At 41.6% G+C, this 16,634-nt stretch overlaps 1 protein-coding gene and 1 long non-coding RNA gene across 5 annotated transcripts in view; one reads left to right on the top strand and one right to left on the bottom strand.

The window, feature by feature from the left end:
- The window catches only part of PHAF1 (phagosome assembly factor 1), a 44,257-nt gene extending 29,985 nt beyond the window's left edge, over positions 1-14,272 (top strand). For 3 of the 4 annotated variants that reach the window (XM_035118226.2, XM_035118223.2, XM_035118224.2), the window contains exons 10-17: positions 1,582-1,715; positions 2,451-2,534; positions 3,471-3,553; positions 4,972-5,015; positions 7,144-7,187; positions 7,940-7,998; positions 8,522-8,594; positions 9,791-14,271. In XM_035118226.2, the coding sequence (XP_034974117.1) occupies positions 1,582-1,715; positions 2,451-2,534; positions 3,471-3,553; positions 4,972-5,015; positions 7,144-7,187; positions 7,940-7,998; positions 8,522-8,594; positions 9,791-9,880 (611 nt within the window). In that variant the 3' untranslated portion in view covers positions 9,881-14,271. Of the gene's footprint in view, positions 1-1,581; positions 1,716-2,450; positions 2,535-3,470; positions 3,554-4,971; positions 5,016-7,143; positions 7,188-7,939; positions 7,999-8,521; positions 8,595-9,790 lie in introns of all 4 variants that reach the window. The other variant, XM_035118227.2, reaches the window with a different exon arrangement.
- Positions 14,273-15,442: 1,170 nt separating this feature from the next.
- On the bottom strand, positions 15,443-15,991 carry LOC132592327 (uncharacterized). Its single transcript, XR_009557773.1, has 2 exons — positions 15,919-15,991; positions 15,443-15,557 (listed from the first exon to the last, which is right to left on the bottom strand). It is a non-coding gene; the product is annotated as an uncharacterized LOC132592327 (long non-coding RNA).
- Positions 15,992-16,634: the final 643 nt, after the last annotated feature.

Genomic DNA, 16,634 nt, shown 5'->3' on the forward strand with positions numbered 1-16,634 from the left:
TGCCTAGGACAGGGATCATATATCCTGGTAATAGTAGGAAGGAGTTAGCTATTATCCAGAAACTGTAAATGGTTTTTCAAGGTAGAGTGTGAAGTCCAGATAACATATATACATGCCTGAAATTTAAAGAAAAAGATGTTGGATGTATTAGTTACTCATTATTAGCTTTATGCACTGAAGGGTTAACTCATGCATATCAAAACTCAGTTTTAAAGTGAATGTACTTCATTTGGATGCCAGTGTATCTAAAGAACTCCCAGTCTGAGAGCAGGACAATGGAAAGGGGGTTCATAATTAACAAAAATGTTGATCATGTTAAATTTATGTAAAATGTATCCTACACTTAAAATACTTTCACCTATGGCTTGAACAGAGATTGTGGATTTTTATTACACTTCGTGTGGTAATAAGCTTACTGAAGCCCGGATGCTGGTGTTATCACTAGCGTGGCCTTATTAATTGTCACCGTGTTGATTTTACCAAATTTTCACAGTGTGACCTTCTTTCATTTTGTTTCCCTCGGACCTAATTTATCCATTCCACACAGACATGTGTGCCAATTTAGGATTACATTTAATGCATCTGTTGAAGTGGACTCTGGTACATGAAAGCGTTTGACAGGGGTGGGCATTCTGTGGCCCTCCAGCTGTTGTTGGGCTCCCAACTCCTATCATCTCCAGCCAGGCATGGTGAGAGTTAATAGTCCTGAAGCATTTGAGTGTCACACATTACCCACACCTGCTGTGATGGCTGGGGTATTGGACTAGGACCAGGAAACTCCAAATACACAAAGTTCACTGAGTGATCTTGAGACAGCCACACACACTCTCAATCTAACTTGCCCTCTAGTATAGTTTCATTGTGAGGTTAAATGGGGAAGGATGTGTGTGTTGCCTATAGCCCCTTGGATGAAGGGTAGGATAAAAATGTAATAATCATTCCTGATAAAATATGGCTTAATCTAGAGTATTTTTTATAGAAGGGTGCTTGTGCATAATTGTGCAAATTATTTAAAATTTTAACCCACACTTCATGCAACGAATAGTATTGTACTGCATTGGGCCATTTCTAAAGGAGAAAGAGCACAACCCCAGACCCACAGAAAGAGCACTTCTGCTCTTGTGCAACTCCTCTTCATTTCAGTAGGACTCGAACAGAACGGGTGAAAATGTATGCTTCAGCTGCAAGCTAATTTGCACCAGCCTTCCCCAATGTGGTGCTCTCAGAATTTGCAGTCCAAGACATCTGGAAGCCACCGGATTGAGGTGGACTAGTGTACATGAATTTGAATAATCTGTCTTCTACAGGTTATTTCTGAGAGTTGCTCCAATGTGGCAAGTGTGTTTTAATTTTTTCTAATTGGATTCTGCTAATGTCATTTGCATCCTGAGTTACACCTTTCTGAAGTTGCTCATTTTTATTTTTATTTGTTGAGAGACTTTTAAAATCTGCCACAGTGCGATTTCTGTTCTTGTTTCACTCTTTTGGTTAGCTGGATGAGAGCTGAATGAAGGCTTTCGGCCATAGCAACATTTTGGAAGTGTGGTATCCCATCTATTAACACTTTCCCTTGTTTTTCAGGTTGCGGCCCTGGTGTATTAGCTGATGCCAAGATGCGGGTATTTGAGCGCTGTGTTTATTTTGGTGATTCGTGCCAAGATGTTCTGAGCACTTTGGGGTCTCCTCACAAAGTTTTCTACAAGTCAGAAGATAAGGTTGGACTACAATAACAAGTTAACACAGATAATCTGTGTGTTAGGCTACTAAAATTAACTGTTTACACTTTTCAATATCCCTACAGGTTTGGTAGTTCTTTAATAAATGTTAACCTTCTAACTGACCTGTGGCTTCAGTTTTAGGACAGAGTCTTGTCTTCTCATCCTGCCTAACCCCAGTTTTTACTAACAGTATTTTATTTATTTATTTAGTAGATTAGATGGTAAACTGATGTCTGCACTGTTCAGATTTCGCAGGATAATGGAAGGTTCCATCATAACAGATTCCCACATACAGAAAACTAGGATGTCAGGAAAAGGCTAGAGTAGAAGCAGTTTCCCTGACAATCTACTTTTTGTGCAGGGATTCCCCCCCCCCGCCCCCAAAAAAGAGTTCTGGTATGCAGGAGCCATGTTGAGTCCCCATCCAACTTCCCCAAGGGACTGGGGACTAATGTGCACTAATGTGCAGGAATAATAAGAAGGGAGGGAAAGAATAGAGGGATCTCCACAAATGCACTCAAGTTATGCAAGTTAGTGTTCATTGAATGCGCCCAAAATGCCCAGTAATCGAGTGGCAGTAATGGTTGTTGGACCAGAACAAATTTCTCATTCTGCCATAGGGGTAACTTAGTCCGTTCAAACCAGAGGAGCATATTGATGAAACTGGACGATCTACTTGTCTTCTTATTTCCAAAAGCTGATGTGTAGATTTGTTTTGTTTGTTTTTTAAAGATGAAAATTCATTCACCCTCGCCTCACAAGCAGGTTCCTTCAAAGTGCAATGACTACTTCTTCAACTACTTCACACTTGGAGTGGTAAGTTGCAAACGTTGAAAACAAGGGATCTCTTTTTTCTTTTTTTCTTCCCGTCTGTGCACAACTTTCATAATGTCTGTACCATGTTAATCCGTTAATGCAGGAATCAATGTTGTCCAAATCCTTCAGAGCTCCTTCGCTGAGAAATTTGAACCTTATATTCTTATCTTTGTCAGTTTGATTAGTGACACATTAACACAATTAGTATCTCATGGGGCCCATTCTATGTATTTGATATTCAGCATTTGCAAAATGAACCCCCATCATTCTGCCCGGACACTGAGATCCAGTACCGAGGGCCTTCTGGCAGTTCCCTCATTGCGAGAAGCCAAGTTGCAGGGAACCAGGCAGAGGGCCTTCTCGGTGGTGGCGCCCACCCTGTGGAACACCCTCCCATCAGATGTCAAAGAAAAAAACAGCTACCAGATTTTTAGAAGACACCTGAAGGCAGCCCTATTTAGGGAGGCTTTTAATGTTTAAAAGATTATTTTATTTCATTTTTCTGTTGTAAGCCGCCCAGAGTGGCTGGGGAAACCCAGCCAGATGGGCGGGGTATAAATAATAAATTATTATTAATAATAATATTAATAATATTATTATTATCCAGACTCAAAACATGAGTCTTCAGACTCAAAACATGCCACTGCCTGTCATCTTAAACACAAATGGGAGAAGGCAGAGAATTCCCCCCCTCCCCCCTATTAGTAAGGGCAGGTCCCAGGAACTTGGAGGTCTTAGCTTTCAGAGTGATTTTTCCATAATATTATATCCGCTTGCTACCAAATAAGAAAACATCTTGAAATCATTGCTCTCTGAGCATTTCTGCGTACATTTCAAAAAGCCCTGTCCAGGATTTTATATTCATTTGTGGGAAGCTGTTTAATCATTTCAACTTTGTGTGGCTCATTGTTTTTCCTTTCTTAATTTCACCCACAGGATATCCTTTTTGATGCAAATACTCACAAAGTGAAGAAATTTGTTCTACATACTAATTACCCTGGTCATTACAACTTCAATATGTGAGTAGAAAGAACTGTATTGCCCAAACCTCTGTTGCAATTTGAAGGCAAAGGGAAGGGAGCATCAAGGAGAAGGCAAAGAAACCGGTACCATGCTGAATACCCACCAGCAGTGCCTAAGCTCTTTCTGGTTTCTAAGCCTTCATCAGATGTTACTCACATTTCCACAACTTTTTCTGGTTAGAATCTTCTTTAAAACAAACATGAATTTCTCTGTATTTTGAATTCCTTGCAGTATACTGGATTCTTCTCTTTGGTTTCTGTGTTGTCACTTCTGGACTACAGTAGTTGATTGTTGTAGAGCCTGGAACTAATGGGTATCAAGAACCTCTTTTCCCTGTGCAAGATGTGTTGCTGTAATTTGTCAAAACCCAGTTTTTTTTTAGGAGATCAGTGAAGGTAGTGTGTGGAAGTAACACTCTGCTCATTCGTAAGACTAGATTTCCCATCTTATGCCCTGCAAAGAGGAAACGTAACTCATCCCCCCCCCAAAAAAATATCCACCCATAATTCATGCCTGATTTTTAAGATTTCTGCATGGGAATCTGTGAAAACCTAATTAACAATTATATTATTGTATTTATTTATTTATTCAAATTATATGCCACTTAACACTGTATTTTCTAAGCAGTGTACATTACTTTGAGATTACAAAAGCGGTACAAAGGATAAAGTCAATTAAAATTAACCATAGAATCAGAAAAGCTTACTTAAAATGCCTCCTGAACTCAAAAGTCTTCACCAAACACTTGAAGTTCCACAGAGAGGGGGACCTGTTTGATCTGACCTGCGAGGAAGTTCTGCAGAAGTAGGCCCACAATACTGAATGCATGGCTCCTTGTGGTAGAAGCAAACTGTGCTTCTGTGTCATGGGCACCATTAGCAATTACTTTTTTGGGGTAGGGTGCTTAACATTTGGATGGGAGGTTGTCTATAACTCAGAAAACGTACATGCTTTGAATGCATGTCATCATGGTTTCAGTCCCTGGTGCCTCCAGTTAAAATCATAATAATCACATAGCAACAAGTGATGTGGAAGACCCTCTGCCTGAGATCCTGAAAAGCTGCTGCCAGAGTAAACAATACTAGGGTAGATTAAAAAAATAGTTAAAGCCTTATGTCAGGAAGTTTTCAGTGTTCTGCATATTTGCTGTGGTATCTGGCATCACTCTGGTTGCCACCAATTAGGAAGCATAATTTCATGCAAAACTGGTATGGCTGGCAGAAAGCTATGGTAAACATTCAAGCAAGTACTAGACTGTACAAGAGTGGAGAATATATCTGTGACCAGGTCAGGTTGCCAACTTCTATTATATGCAATTATATTGTGCTTAATTTAGAATGGGCTACATTTGAAATAGTAAACCTCATTTATGCTTGTACTTTCTCACAATAACTCTGCAATTTAAATATTTCAGTTACCATCGTTGTGAATTCAAGATTCCACTAGCCATTAAACGAGGTAAGAAAGAGGTGCCTGAAGTAACCTGAAAGAAAAAGACTTAATAGGTGTGGGTGAAGGTGATAAACACATGCTAGTGGTAAAAATTAATGTGCTAAGCAATCAGAGTGAGAACAGGACCAAAGTTGCACAATGTCAGATAATTAGGATGGCAGATTCAGGTACTCCCACACTGCGGGCGTGTTAACAAAGAAACAATTTATAGAGAGGAAAACTGAATAGCAGCACTTCCGAGAGATGTCAGCACTGCTCAGCGCTCACACCCCAAAGTGTTATTGTAATACAAGAGAAAATATTTGTCTGTTCTTAATGTGACATACTTACAGGATGCCGGTGCAACTCAGTGGACAAGAATACTAGGTCTGGGTTGAAGTCCTGACTGAGCTTTGGACACATCACAGTTTTTCCCTGTTGAGGCTCTTTAACATGCAAGAGTTTGTGACAGGTTGTTGGGAGTATGAACAGGAAGGAAACCTCATTCATGTAGGGGTGGTTAGAACAGGACGTAATTTGGGTTTGTATTGTAGGTGAAATAAATTTCAGTTCAAACTCTGGAAACATTCAAAGGTCTTGGAACCAGGATGATGTAAGGGTGATTCAGGAAGCTCTTTTTGTACAGATGTTATTTCATTTATTTTCGTGGGGGCAATCAGTGGCACAAACCAGAAAATGCAAGGCTTTTTAAAAAAAGAATAAGAATGGTTATTATATAATAATATAAATAAAATTATAACACTATAACTCTTGGCTCCTAACTTAAAGAAATGAACCTGTTGTCAAAACATTTCCCAGTCAACCTTAGTTAGCACTAGGAAGGAGAGACATTTGGCTGATCTCATGCCTGGTAACTTATCTTTCCTAAAATTCTCAAATGCTATTTCAAACTATCTCATCGTGGATATATTTATTAATCAGCTTCTTATTTCAAAGGTGATTTCATGGAAATTATATTAAATATATCATGATCATGAGGGCAGAATAGCTCTAATTGCCTCCTGGTTTTGATGTGGAGTCCTCCTTGGAGATCAGCAGAGGAGCCTTGTCACTGCTTTCCAATACTTGGTGCTTGGTGCTTGTAGTTTCTGGGGAAACAAGGGCAGGGAGAGTTTTGCCTGTGGCTGGCAACATTTTGATCTCCTCATTCAAGTTCAGAATCAGTCTGGCATGTGAGACAACCATAGAAGAGTTGCTTGTACCAATTAACCTTGGCTTTTATTGACTTTTATTTTGGAGCACTGAGGTCAGCCCCCAATTACTTTCCTTAAACAAAGGAAATAAAGACATAAAGCAAACTAACAGCAACTGTTAAAAGAAGTAGAAGCAAATGTCAGGTTTTGGAGGCAACTTGGCTGTGTAGACAGAAGGCAAGTTCTTCAAGCGCCATGTCTCTGGGGGACTTTTGACAATATGAAACTGGTGATGACAGATACAGTTGGCACTGCAAGGAAAGGAGCCTCTGACAGCTGTACTCTTAGTCACCTGTTGATACCTGTGAGCACTCACCCAAGAAAGGTTCTCAGGTTGATGGGAAATCTAAGTGTATGAACAGGCAGTTTCAACACAGCTCTTGATACTCATGTCTATATAAAAATGTAGCATCTCCAGCCTCAGGTCTTAAAACTGAAGGGCCTTAAGAAGGCCATGCTTGCCCGCTTCAACTTTTCCTTCCCTGGGGGTGATTAATTTTGCCCTGTTGGGTGTGCTTGACTTCTCCAGTATTTCTTTCATGCACACAGTCCGAAGTGTTGGCTGTCCTCAGAGCAGGCTGTTGGTTGAGTCACTGTCTGAGCAACAACTAATGATATGGCTCCTTTCCAATGAGGAGGCATGCCCAGAACAGCAGTTCACAAAGAAACAAAGGAAGGGGGCTCACCTGGGGATGAGTAACAAAGTGTTGCCGGGGAGGGGGGGGCGGTGGTAGAAGAGTGAAACATGTGTCTTGTTGAAATAGAAGTTTAGAAAATGCTAATATGCCAAGACTCTTAGAATTAGCTTCCAGAATCACTTCCATTTACTGAATAGTACCTAACATGCTGTTGGTGCAGAAAGGCAATAGGAAGAGGAGGAGTGGGATGTTCTGCTGAAATGTAACCTTATAGGTCATTTTCTTTGTTCTTTCTCCAAACAGATAGCACCGATTCACAGACAGAAACCTGCACAACCTATAGCAAGGTAAATTGAACCCCCCGTCATGCTTGCTAGAACAGCCCTTTAACTTCAGCAGTGGCACCTTATTTGCACAGGGCTAAGAAAGGGTATGCTGGAGCACTGTGCTTAGGTGGCCTCTTTCAGGCGGCAATTGAGGTCAGTGGCTGGGAGTCATCCCACAAATTGACCCACTCCAGGCATTTGCAGATTTAATCTTCCAGCTAGGTGGAATGGGGCTCAAAGCAGGACATACACTGGAGAAAAAATTGGGCAAGCAGGATGATATGAGAAAAGACAATGCTTGAAATACCATGGTTCCAAATCCAAATTTCCTGTTGTAGCAAGCCACAAGTTAGCACCTGAATTCTAGAGGTAAAATACACATATCCAACCTTTGCTACCTTAAAAAAGTTTTTATTGCATTTTATTATAAGTACAGAAACATACAACATTAAACCAACATGAGAGAAACAGCCCCCCCCCCAAAAAAAACCCTCATGGTATCTCTGGGCTTGGTATATACTGTATAACAAAGCAAAATTCCCACTAAAGTCCAATATATCAGGCTGTATATATATCTGCAACAGCTGCCGACAATTGACCCTTTAAGTTTTTACCATTTTTTTTCTACAAAAGTTTGCAAATAAAGTCATATGTTAGTCCCATCCATCTGTGAGTGGATTTTAGCTGATGTTTGCTTTTTCTTAAGTGCACCTGTCAAAACATAGATATACTTGACATGCTTCATTCTCTAAGGAATTTTCATATACTTACAGTGGGACAATATTCAGGACCTTCTTGGACATCCTGTAGAGAAGCCAGTGGTACTTCACAGGTAAATATTTTATTTTATTCTGTCTTTTGGATAGGAATCAATTGGATTCAAGTGACTACGAAAAAGAGAGGCCTAATAATAAACAACAGCTTCATTGAATTAAATGTGCCATGAATATAGAACCATAAAACTAGAAACCCTTGTTTGCTTGAAGAGCTAAATGCTGTCCCTAGAAGGGGACAGTGGTAAGACATATAAAAGATTCATTTGTCACCTTGCAAGTTGAGAGGCTGGAAAAGCAAAGAATCTGCCTTCATCATAGTTACCTTGCTTGTGTAATATGTAATGTGTAATGTTTTGCAGTAGTTCCGCATTCTACTTCGCTGGAAATTTGCAATGTACACTAGTGGTGGAGGAAAGCAAAACATAGTTGAGCATTATACCTTTGTAATGAAAAAATCTGTTTGATTCCCTAAAAAGATAGGTTTTGTTGTTTATGCTGATATTGAGTGTTACAAAAATATTAAATATAAATCTTACTGGTAATTATTTGGTTACTTTAGCCTGATTTTCTTTTCTTTAGATCATCCTCTCCAAACAACACAAATCCATTTGGGTCAACGTTTTGCTTTGGACTGCAGCGAATGATCTTTGAGGTTAGGAAAGCTTACTTAGCTAAAAGATGTGATGGAGCACTGGATTTAGTTGGTTTGAAATAGTGGCTGGTTCTGCAAGACTGTGGACATTTCTCCCATGTTGTACTGTTGAAGCACTCTGTATTCTTGGCTGATGTGGTGTGGGATACACTTAAGTTCATTGTGTGTCGGACCAATTCAGCAGATGAGTCTAGCTCAGTAGTAGGATAATAAGAACTTGGATGCGGTGATAAAAGCTTGTTTTCCACACTGGGGTGGGAAAATTAATTGAGTGCCTCATTCACTTGTGGTTATTCTGTGGGGGTGGAACATAATGGGTGGAGCCAGAGGGGAAAAAGTGAAAAAGGCATCAGTTTTCACCATGGTTCCTTCAGATTAGAATTTCCAATCCTGTGCAGGTTTTTTCAGAAGTAAGCCCTACTGCAGTGGTGTCCAAATGATTTCACCCCCAAAGTTGTTGAGGGTTTTTTTTAGGATTTAACCCCAGGAAATAAACTACCACAGGGGCCAGATTAAACTGACCCGACGGGCCGGATTAGGCCCCCGAAACGGACTTTGGACATGCCTGCCCTACTGGGTTTGATGGGGTTACTCTCAGATTGGCATGCCAAGGGTTTGTTTATCTAGTAAATTCAACAGATGAATACAGTTGCTATTTTGGAAAATAAGTTTTTGTCTTCTTTAGTGTGTGCTTTGCACAGAAGGGAAATTTACTTGCCTCCGGGGGTGGGGGGAGAATGTGAATCAATTTATTTTTATTCAATAAAATAGTGCCTCTTCCAGTTCTTAAATTATATAGGAAGGGCAATTTTGGGAGACTTTTAAAAGCCAAGAGAAAAGAAGAAACAAAAAGGAAGGAGCTCTGATGCAGTGGAAGAAAGGGGCTGCTTCGGGAGATGGCAAGGGCTGCATAAGGTAAGGTTAGGAGCCACATGCAGGCCCCGCTGTCTAAATGATCCAGTGAAAAAAAGACTAAAAAGGGGTTCATGTTTAAAACCAGTTTCAAATAGACTTTTATTTTGAAGCCACCGAAGGAAGCCCAGGTCACGCAGATCAAGTCTCTAGTCCACTGGGCGGTGTTAGCACTCCATATTATTTCTAACTTATTTGGGGGGTTTTTTGGAGGAATTTGAATTTTGTAGTCCTTCTGACGGTAAGGGCTGTCTGACAGTATTCCTTTTTGTTTCTTTGTACAGGTGATGCAGAATAATCACATAGCTTCTGTTACTCTCTATGGCCCAGCAAGACCCAGCAGCCAGTTGAAAATGTCAGATCTTCCCCAGTGAGCGATATCAGCTAATCAAAATGCTACAAAATTAGTACAGCGTGCCTTGATTTGCTGCCACTTATAATATGGAAAAGCACGGTATGATGGACTTGTGTGTGTGTGTGTGTGTGTGTTCAAAAACTGTCTTTTGCCATCTGTGCATGGAGCAGAATGGGAAATCCTCTTGACTGTTCATCACAGGGCATGGAAATGAGCAATTAGGTGCCTGTCGCCGTTGATTTTTCTCCTCTCGGTTGTTTACCATGTGGATGTAAACAGACTGGTCTATCTTTCCTGAGCTGGAAAAAGGATGAGCTTTAAACGAGAGGGCACACAAATGACTGCACGATTAGAAGCACAAACTTTCTGAGCCTTGGAGCATCTGGAAACAGGTATTGGATATATTTTTTCCAGTCTGTGTTTGTGTTAACTGTAATGGTAGTCATGTTTTTTAAAGGACAACAATGTATGTGTGGGTGTGTATATACACACATAGACACACCCCTTATATATAGGTGTATATATAAAATAAAGTACATGGGTATTTCTGTGGCTAAGACATCGTACCAAATGTGACAAGTATGTATATACGTGTCCATAATTTCAGACATCACATGTTTGTCTGATGTTGAAACAAGTGCAAAGCAGCATGTGCATAAGACTTGGTTGTAACATTTTTGCACTACATACACTTTAATTACTTGATAATACATTTTAATATTCACTGAGGAGCATCTGTGTACTGGGTGTGAGTGGGGGTACGATGGTTTATTTAATTGTTTGCCACGCATAAAGCTTATTTATACAGTGGGGAAGAATCCCACCTTTTCTGCACTAATATTTACTTGACATGCTGAAGCGACTTATTTTCTGCCATGCCTGGTTAACTAATGTGTTTTTTATATATACCGTATCCAGAAGGAGGGGGGGGGGAGTCAAGGAGATTATTCCTCTGAATTATGTCTTTCTTAAGGGTTTTGATACCATTTTTGCTTGTGCATAAAACGGGGGGAAGTATTCGGTCCTTTAAGAGAAAACACAGTTATCTCATCTTGCAATTGTGTGACAAGTATCAGTTTAGGATTTCTTACTTCCTTTTCCTCGTCCTGTAGAGTAGGGGTAGGAGAAGAACTGGGGTGCAGTACTGAGAACTGCTCCCACCCAAGTCTCATCAAAATGAAATTAAAGTTGTGCAGCCTTAATGCAAGAGAAGTTTCCCAAGAGGCTTCCATGGGACACAATCCTGGCAGATTGCGCTCTGGGTGATTACGTACATAGCACATTGGAGAGGGGAGGAATTGCCTCTCTTTCCACCCCTCCCAGCTCTCTCTCATCTTCTTTTTAAATTTAATGCCAAAATGTTAGCCAAAGAGATCCTTAATCTTGATTCAGCATTTCTGTACATACATAATTCTGCACACTCTGCCCCTCCACCCCCAGCAGACAGGATTTCAGCGGCTTCCAGTTAGAAACTCTGCAGTCATTATCTCAAGTGGAACTGGGGTTTGCAGCTCTCTTACCAGTCTTATTGTGGGGAAAGTAGATAGTCTCTGTCTGTCTCGGTCATCTTTGAAATATTGACCCTTTTTAAAATGAGAGAGAAAGAGAGAGAAAAGAGAAATGTATAATTTTATCCCATTTTTAATATTTTGGTGTAGCAACTTGTGATATATAGACGATTTTTTGTGGGTTTTGCAAATGCGTGTACAGATTTTGTAAATACGAAACCTTTTGTAATTTTAATGCCATGTACAGTGTAATCCTGTATAGTTTACCAACGAATGGGAAATAGGGAATTTTAGGATGTTTAACTAAACGTTTTGGATCCTGGACCAGTAGCAGGGATAAGTGTGTGCGTGCGTGTTGCGTGTATTTGTGAGTATGTGTGATCTCATTTTTGCCATTTAGTCTTCCTGTATACTGTGACATTCTATACTGTTTTACTTAAAAAGAAATAAAGGAAGCCCCACTGAGAATTTAATGGATAACAGGAAAACAGATTTTTGTTTTACCTTTATTTCTAGATGTTGCTCTTCTTCATAATGTACTGTTCCCTGCCCCCCATGATCATTGCTTGCTGAGAAAATTCCCCAATTCTCTTTCCTTTCTAACATGAATTCTGTTTTTCATAAGCCTCTTGTAAATTATATGAAATGAATAACTAGCATGTACATTGAAAGGACAAATAAAAGGAGTCTCAGTTACTGTGTTGTTTAAATGCAGTTGCTGAGTGTCTGTATTTTGCAATTAATGATGAGTCTTTGATTTGTTTCGTACCATGGATCTTATGTTTATTAATTGAATTTTGTGTCCTCATCCAAGAAACTCATGATTCCTCCTTGGAATAGCCTGCTGAAAGATAGTGATAGGCCCAAGGTCACCCTGCAAGCCCTTTGTGAATAAGTGGGGTGTTTGAATCTGAGTTTCCCCAGTTGTAAAATAACACTGCAATCACCACACCCCACTAAACAGCATCCGGGAGTCAGGGCACTGCAGTTGACCTGGCAGTATTGCAGAGTGGCATCTACCTTAATATTTGTAGGGCATTTGAAGGAAGGAGAAACTATAAAAGGTCTGCTGGATGGAGCCTACCAGCGGCTCAATGAACTACTGTACCTGTGTTCACTGGAAAAATTGATCGGTGGCTGCGTTCATTTTGGTGAGCCCCATCTTCCCCTGAATCGGTTTTATTGGAACATTTCTTACCCCAGCACATTACATTTGCTGAGGTTTAAAAGATAAATACACCAAATACAGGGATTTGGCTGGAATTTGGGGGTCTTTTGTCCAAAAAACTTTTAAAATGTGAACTGAGGTGGTACTACTGCACTGAAAGACTGAAAGATGCTGCATTATCTGACTAAAAGATGGGGACATGGCTTACTACCATGCAGGATGAGAGGTTGTAGGTCAACTTCTGTGTATTTTCTGCAGTGACAAGGGCTCCTGGTGTAGATACTAACCCCATTTTTTTATTGAATGTTAAATTGTAATGCTGTAGATATGAAAAGTATATAGCAATCCATAAATGTAAACAACAGAAATCTGCCTTATACAGAGTCAGACCATTGGACCATCTAGCTCAGTATTGTTTACACTGGCTGGCAGTGGCCCTCTAGGGTTTTGGACAGAGGTCTCCCCCAGGTTTACCTAGAGATTCTGGGGACTGAACCTAGGACCTTCTGCATGCAAAGCAGATGCTCTCCCACTCATCTGTGACTTTCTCCCTAACAATCTGAGTTCCCTAATCAGTCAGTATTGTCCCTTAAGGATTTCCACAGCATCTTACTTACAGACAAAGCTAACCTCTTCAAGAAATCTAATCTACCGTAATAATCTTTTAATCCCTACCAATTGCTTGGCAGGCTCTTCAGGTGTGCCACTTCAGTAGGAGTGAAAAATAAATATTTGGATGGAGAACATTGCAAAATTCTCAGTGAAAGGATATAAGTCTGCTTGTGGACATAGTTCAAGAATGAAAATGCAAAACAAACCCCAGCCTGATTAAGAGCAGTTGTCAGTCATTTCTCATACTTCATAATAGTGTTTTAATAACATAGGAACAATGTGAAAATATGCCATATATTAATTCAGGCCATCTGTCCACCAGGCTCAGTATAGTCTACAGAGATTGGCGGTAACTCTCCAGGGTTTCAGGCAGGGAACATTCCCAACCCTACCTGGAGATGCTGAGGATTGAATGGCACTTTCTGCATGCAAAGCAGATGTTCTAGGATGGAGTCTTCCACAATTCAAGCAGCCATCTTTCAAAGTAACGGGAGCTGTGCCTTTGGCATGCATATGCAACAGTGCAATGGCGTACGTCAACAGCAACTTACTTGCTTTCACCACAGTCACTCAATGTGTTAGCAAGTTGGACGGGATTACAGAGGCTCATGAACAAAAATTGTATGTGGCGTGAACTGCAGAGAGGAGCAATGCCCCTACAGATCCTATTTACTTCCTCATGTAGGCTACCCCCCCCCTTCAGCTGGTCCGGTCCTGTGGGGTAGTGGGGTAAGCTGGTCCAGTTCCCTTGCTGTTGTTTGTTCTCTTTCCCTCCCTGCTGCCCTGCTCTTGCCATCAGCCTTGCTGAGTATCGCTTATTCCAGGAACAATTTCCCCCCTAATTTGAAACAGATTTTTCTCTGCAGTGAAATAATCAAGCTGTGATCAGATTTTCAATTGCTGGTGCTAGCCTCTCTTCCTGAATAAAACCTTTGTTCTATATTCAGTATTGATAGGGTCACGGTGGGGATTTATCACTTTCAAACAATGATTTGAAAGATGGTTGTGGGTTTTTTCTTTCGCTAAGTGCTTATGGCAATGAATATATTAGGATTCCTCACTGAGTTCAAATAGAAACCAGAGAAGAAATCAAATGGGTCTGCAACAAAATGCTGCAGTGAGGTTGTGTGTGTGTGTGTGTGTGTGTGTGTGTACCAACCAACCACACGCTCTTTGAAGATACTCTATTCTCTTCCCACTCTCCCATGAACTACTTCATCAGTGTCAGATCTGACAAAGAAAATGCCTTCTGCTGTTTTGAATGAGATTTGTGTTTTTAGAGGCCGACACACTTCTCAATTTGTGCCTTAGCCCTGAGTGACTTTTTAAGACCAGAAAGGGAGCCAACTAATTGTACAATCCAAGGGATCTGTTTTCATTTTGCCTTATGTTTGTGTACAGGTAAGTAAAGTAGTGACTTCATTCACAAATCAATATAAATCATAAATCAGTTTTGAAAACCTGTAGTTCAGAGGCAGGGCATCTGCTTTGCATGCAGAAGGTCACGAGTTGCATCCCCAGCATATCCAAAGAAGGCTGGAGAAGACTCAAGTGTTTGAAACCCTGGAGAGCCACTGCCAGTCTGTGTTGGCAATACTGTTGCCAATAGTGTTGGCAATTGGCTAGGTGGACCAATAGGCAGCTTCCTGTGTCAGGGTGTTTCCCAGTGTCGGGGAAGGACCAGCGATTGGTGGTAGAGAACTTTCTTTTCATGCAGGTTCAATACCTGGCATCTCCAATTAGGACTGGGAATTGTCTCCTGCCTGAAACCCTGGAAAGCCACTGAGCCAGATAGGGCTGGGAAAGATTCTTGCCCCAAACCCTGAGAAAGTGCAACTGTGAAATGCATATGCTGAACCTGGCCAAGATCGATTTTTAGAACGTGTGTGATGTACAGGATTCAGGATCTAATACACCATGATCTTTTAACACCCACTGGAAGCCAAGGCTCCCATCTGATGTTTCATCTGAGAGAAGCCACATTCGTTATCCTGTGATGGCTGTCTGCTTTTAAAGGGTAAATACTGTGAAGGGAACACATACATTTGAAAGTCCAATAAATTAAGCAACAGACATTTTTGGAATGGTGTTGGATCCACCTTGATTACACCAAAAAGTCTACACACACTGTCTTTTATCCCAAACTGCTATTTTAAATTTGGCACTTTTAAAGCTTATCCTCGTGCATTTTGTTTTGAGTCTGAACATAATTTATGGAGGTCTTGTTGAGCTAGGAGGTGAAATGATTTTTGTTTCCTTTTTTTGCAAACAAATGAAGACAGAGTCAGAGTAATTTGATTTGTGTGTTGTAGTGAAACCACAACATAAGATATTCAAGCGCAGATTGTCCTTGTAATAGCTTTAGGTATATATGAACAAAGCTGAGTGGGTGTCTGTATTAACAAGTTCTTTCTATAGGCATTTGGGACCCAGGTGGCGCTGTGGTTAAACCACTGAGCCTAGAGCTTGCTGATCAGAAGGTCGGCGGTTCGAATCCCCTGTGAGCTCCCGTTGCTTGGTCCCAGCTCCTGCCAACCTAGCAGTTCGAAAGCACGTCAAAATGCAAGTAGATAAATAGGAACCGCTACAGCGGGAAGGTAAACGGCGTTTCCATGTGCTGCTCTGGTTTGCCAGAAGCGACTTTGTCATGCTGGCCACATGACCTGGAAGCTTATACGCCGGCTCCCTCGGCCAATAATGCGAGATGAGCGCGCAATCCCAGAGTCGGTCACGACTGGACCTAATGGTCAGGGTTCCCTTTACCTTTACCTTTCTATAGGCATTTACATCAGAATGGCCCTGCAACAGTGGACCTTCCTCTCAATGCTTATTCCTAACAAATAAATCTGTTATTCCTAACAAATAAATCTGTTATTCCTAACAAATAAATCTGGCAGCATGAGCAGGCAACATTCAGAGCCAGAGCACTGCTCCATCTCACTCAGTATTGTCTATCTATACCAGGGGTCCCCAGACTACGGCCCGCGGGCCAGATGCGGCCCAATTGGCCTCCCAATCCGGCCCGCAACGACCCCCGCCGCCCGCTGCTGCCGCCCGCTCTTGCGGCACGCTGTGCGGCGGCGCACTTCCAGATCTGAAAAAAATCGCCGAAAATCGTTTCTGCGCATGCGTATGGGCCTCTCCCGACCCAGAAGAGGTCATTTCCGGTGCACTTCCGGGTCAGGGGAGGTGCACTTCCGGGTTGGGGAGGCCCATACGCATGCGCACAAACAATTTTCGGCGATTTTTCCGGCCTGGAAGCGCGCCACCGCGCCAGTAAATGGGTGTGCGCATGCGCACTGGCACGCACTCCCCCACCCTCCGGCCCACTGCGCGCGCACTCTCCCGCCCTCCAGCCCGCCACGCAATCGGCGCAGCGGGCACCGGCCCAAAGGCGGGAAAGTCTGGGGACCCCTGATCTATACCGACTGGCAGAAACTCTCAAGGGTTTCAGACAGGTCTTTCCCAGACCTATGTGAGGTTCT

The sequence above is a fragment of the Zootoca vivipara genome, chromosome 6 (genome assembly GCF_963506605.1).
Source record: "Zootoca vivipara chromosome 6, rZooViv1.1, whole genome shotgun sequence".
Classification (NCBI taxonomy): Eukaryota; Metazoa; Chordata; class Lepidosauria; order Squamata; family Lacertidae; genus Zootoca; species Zootoca vivipara.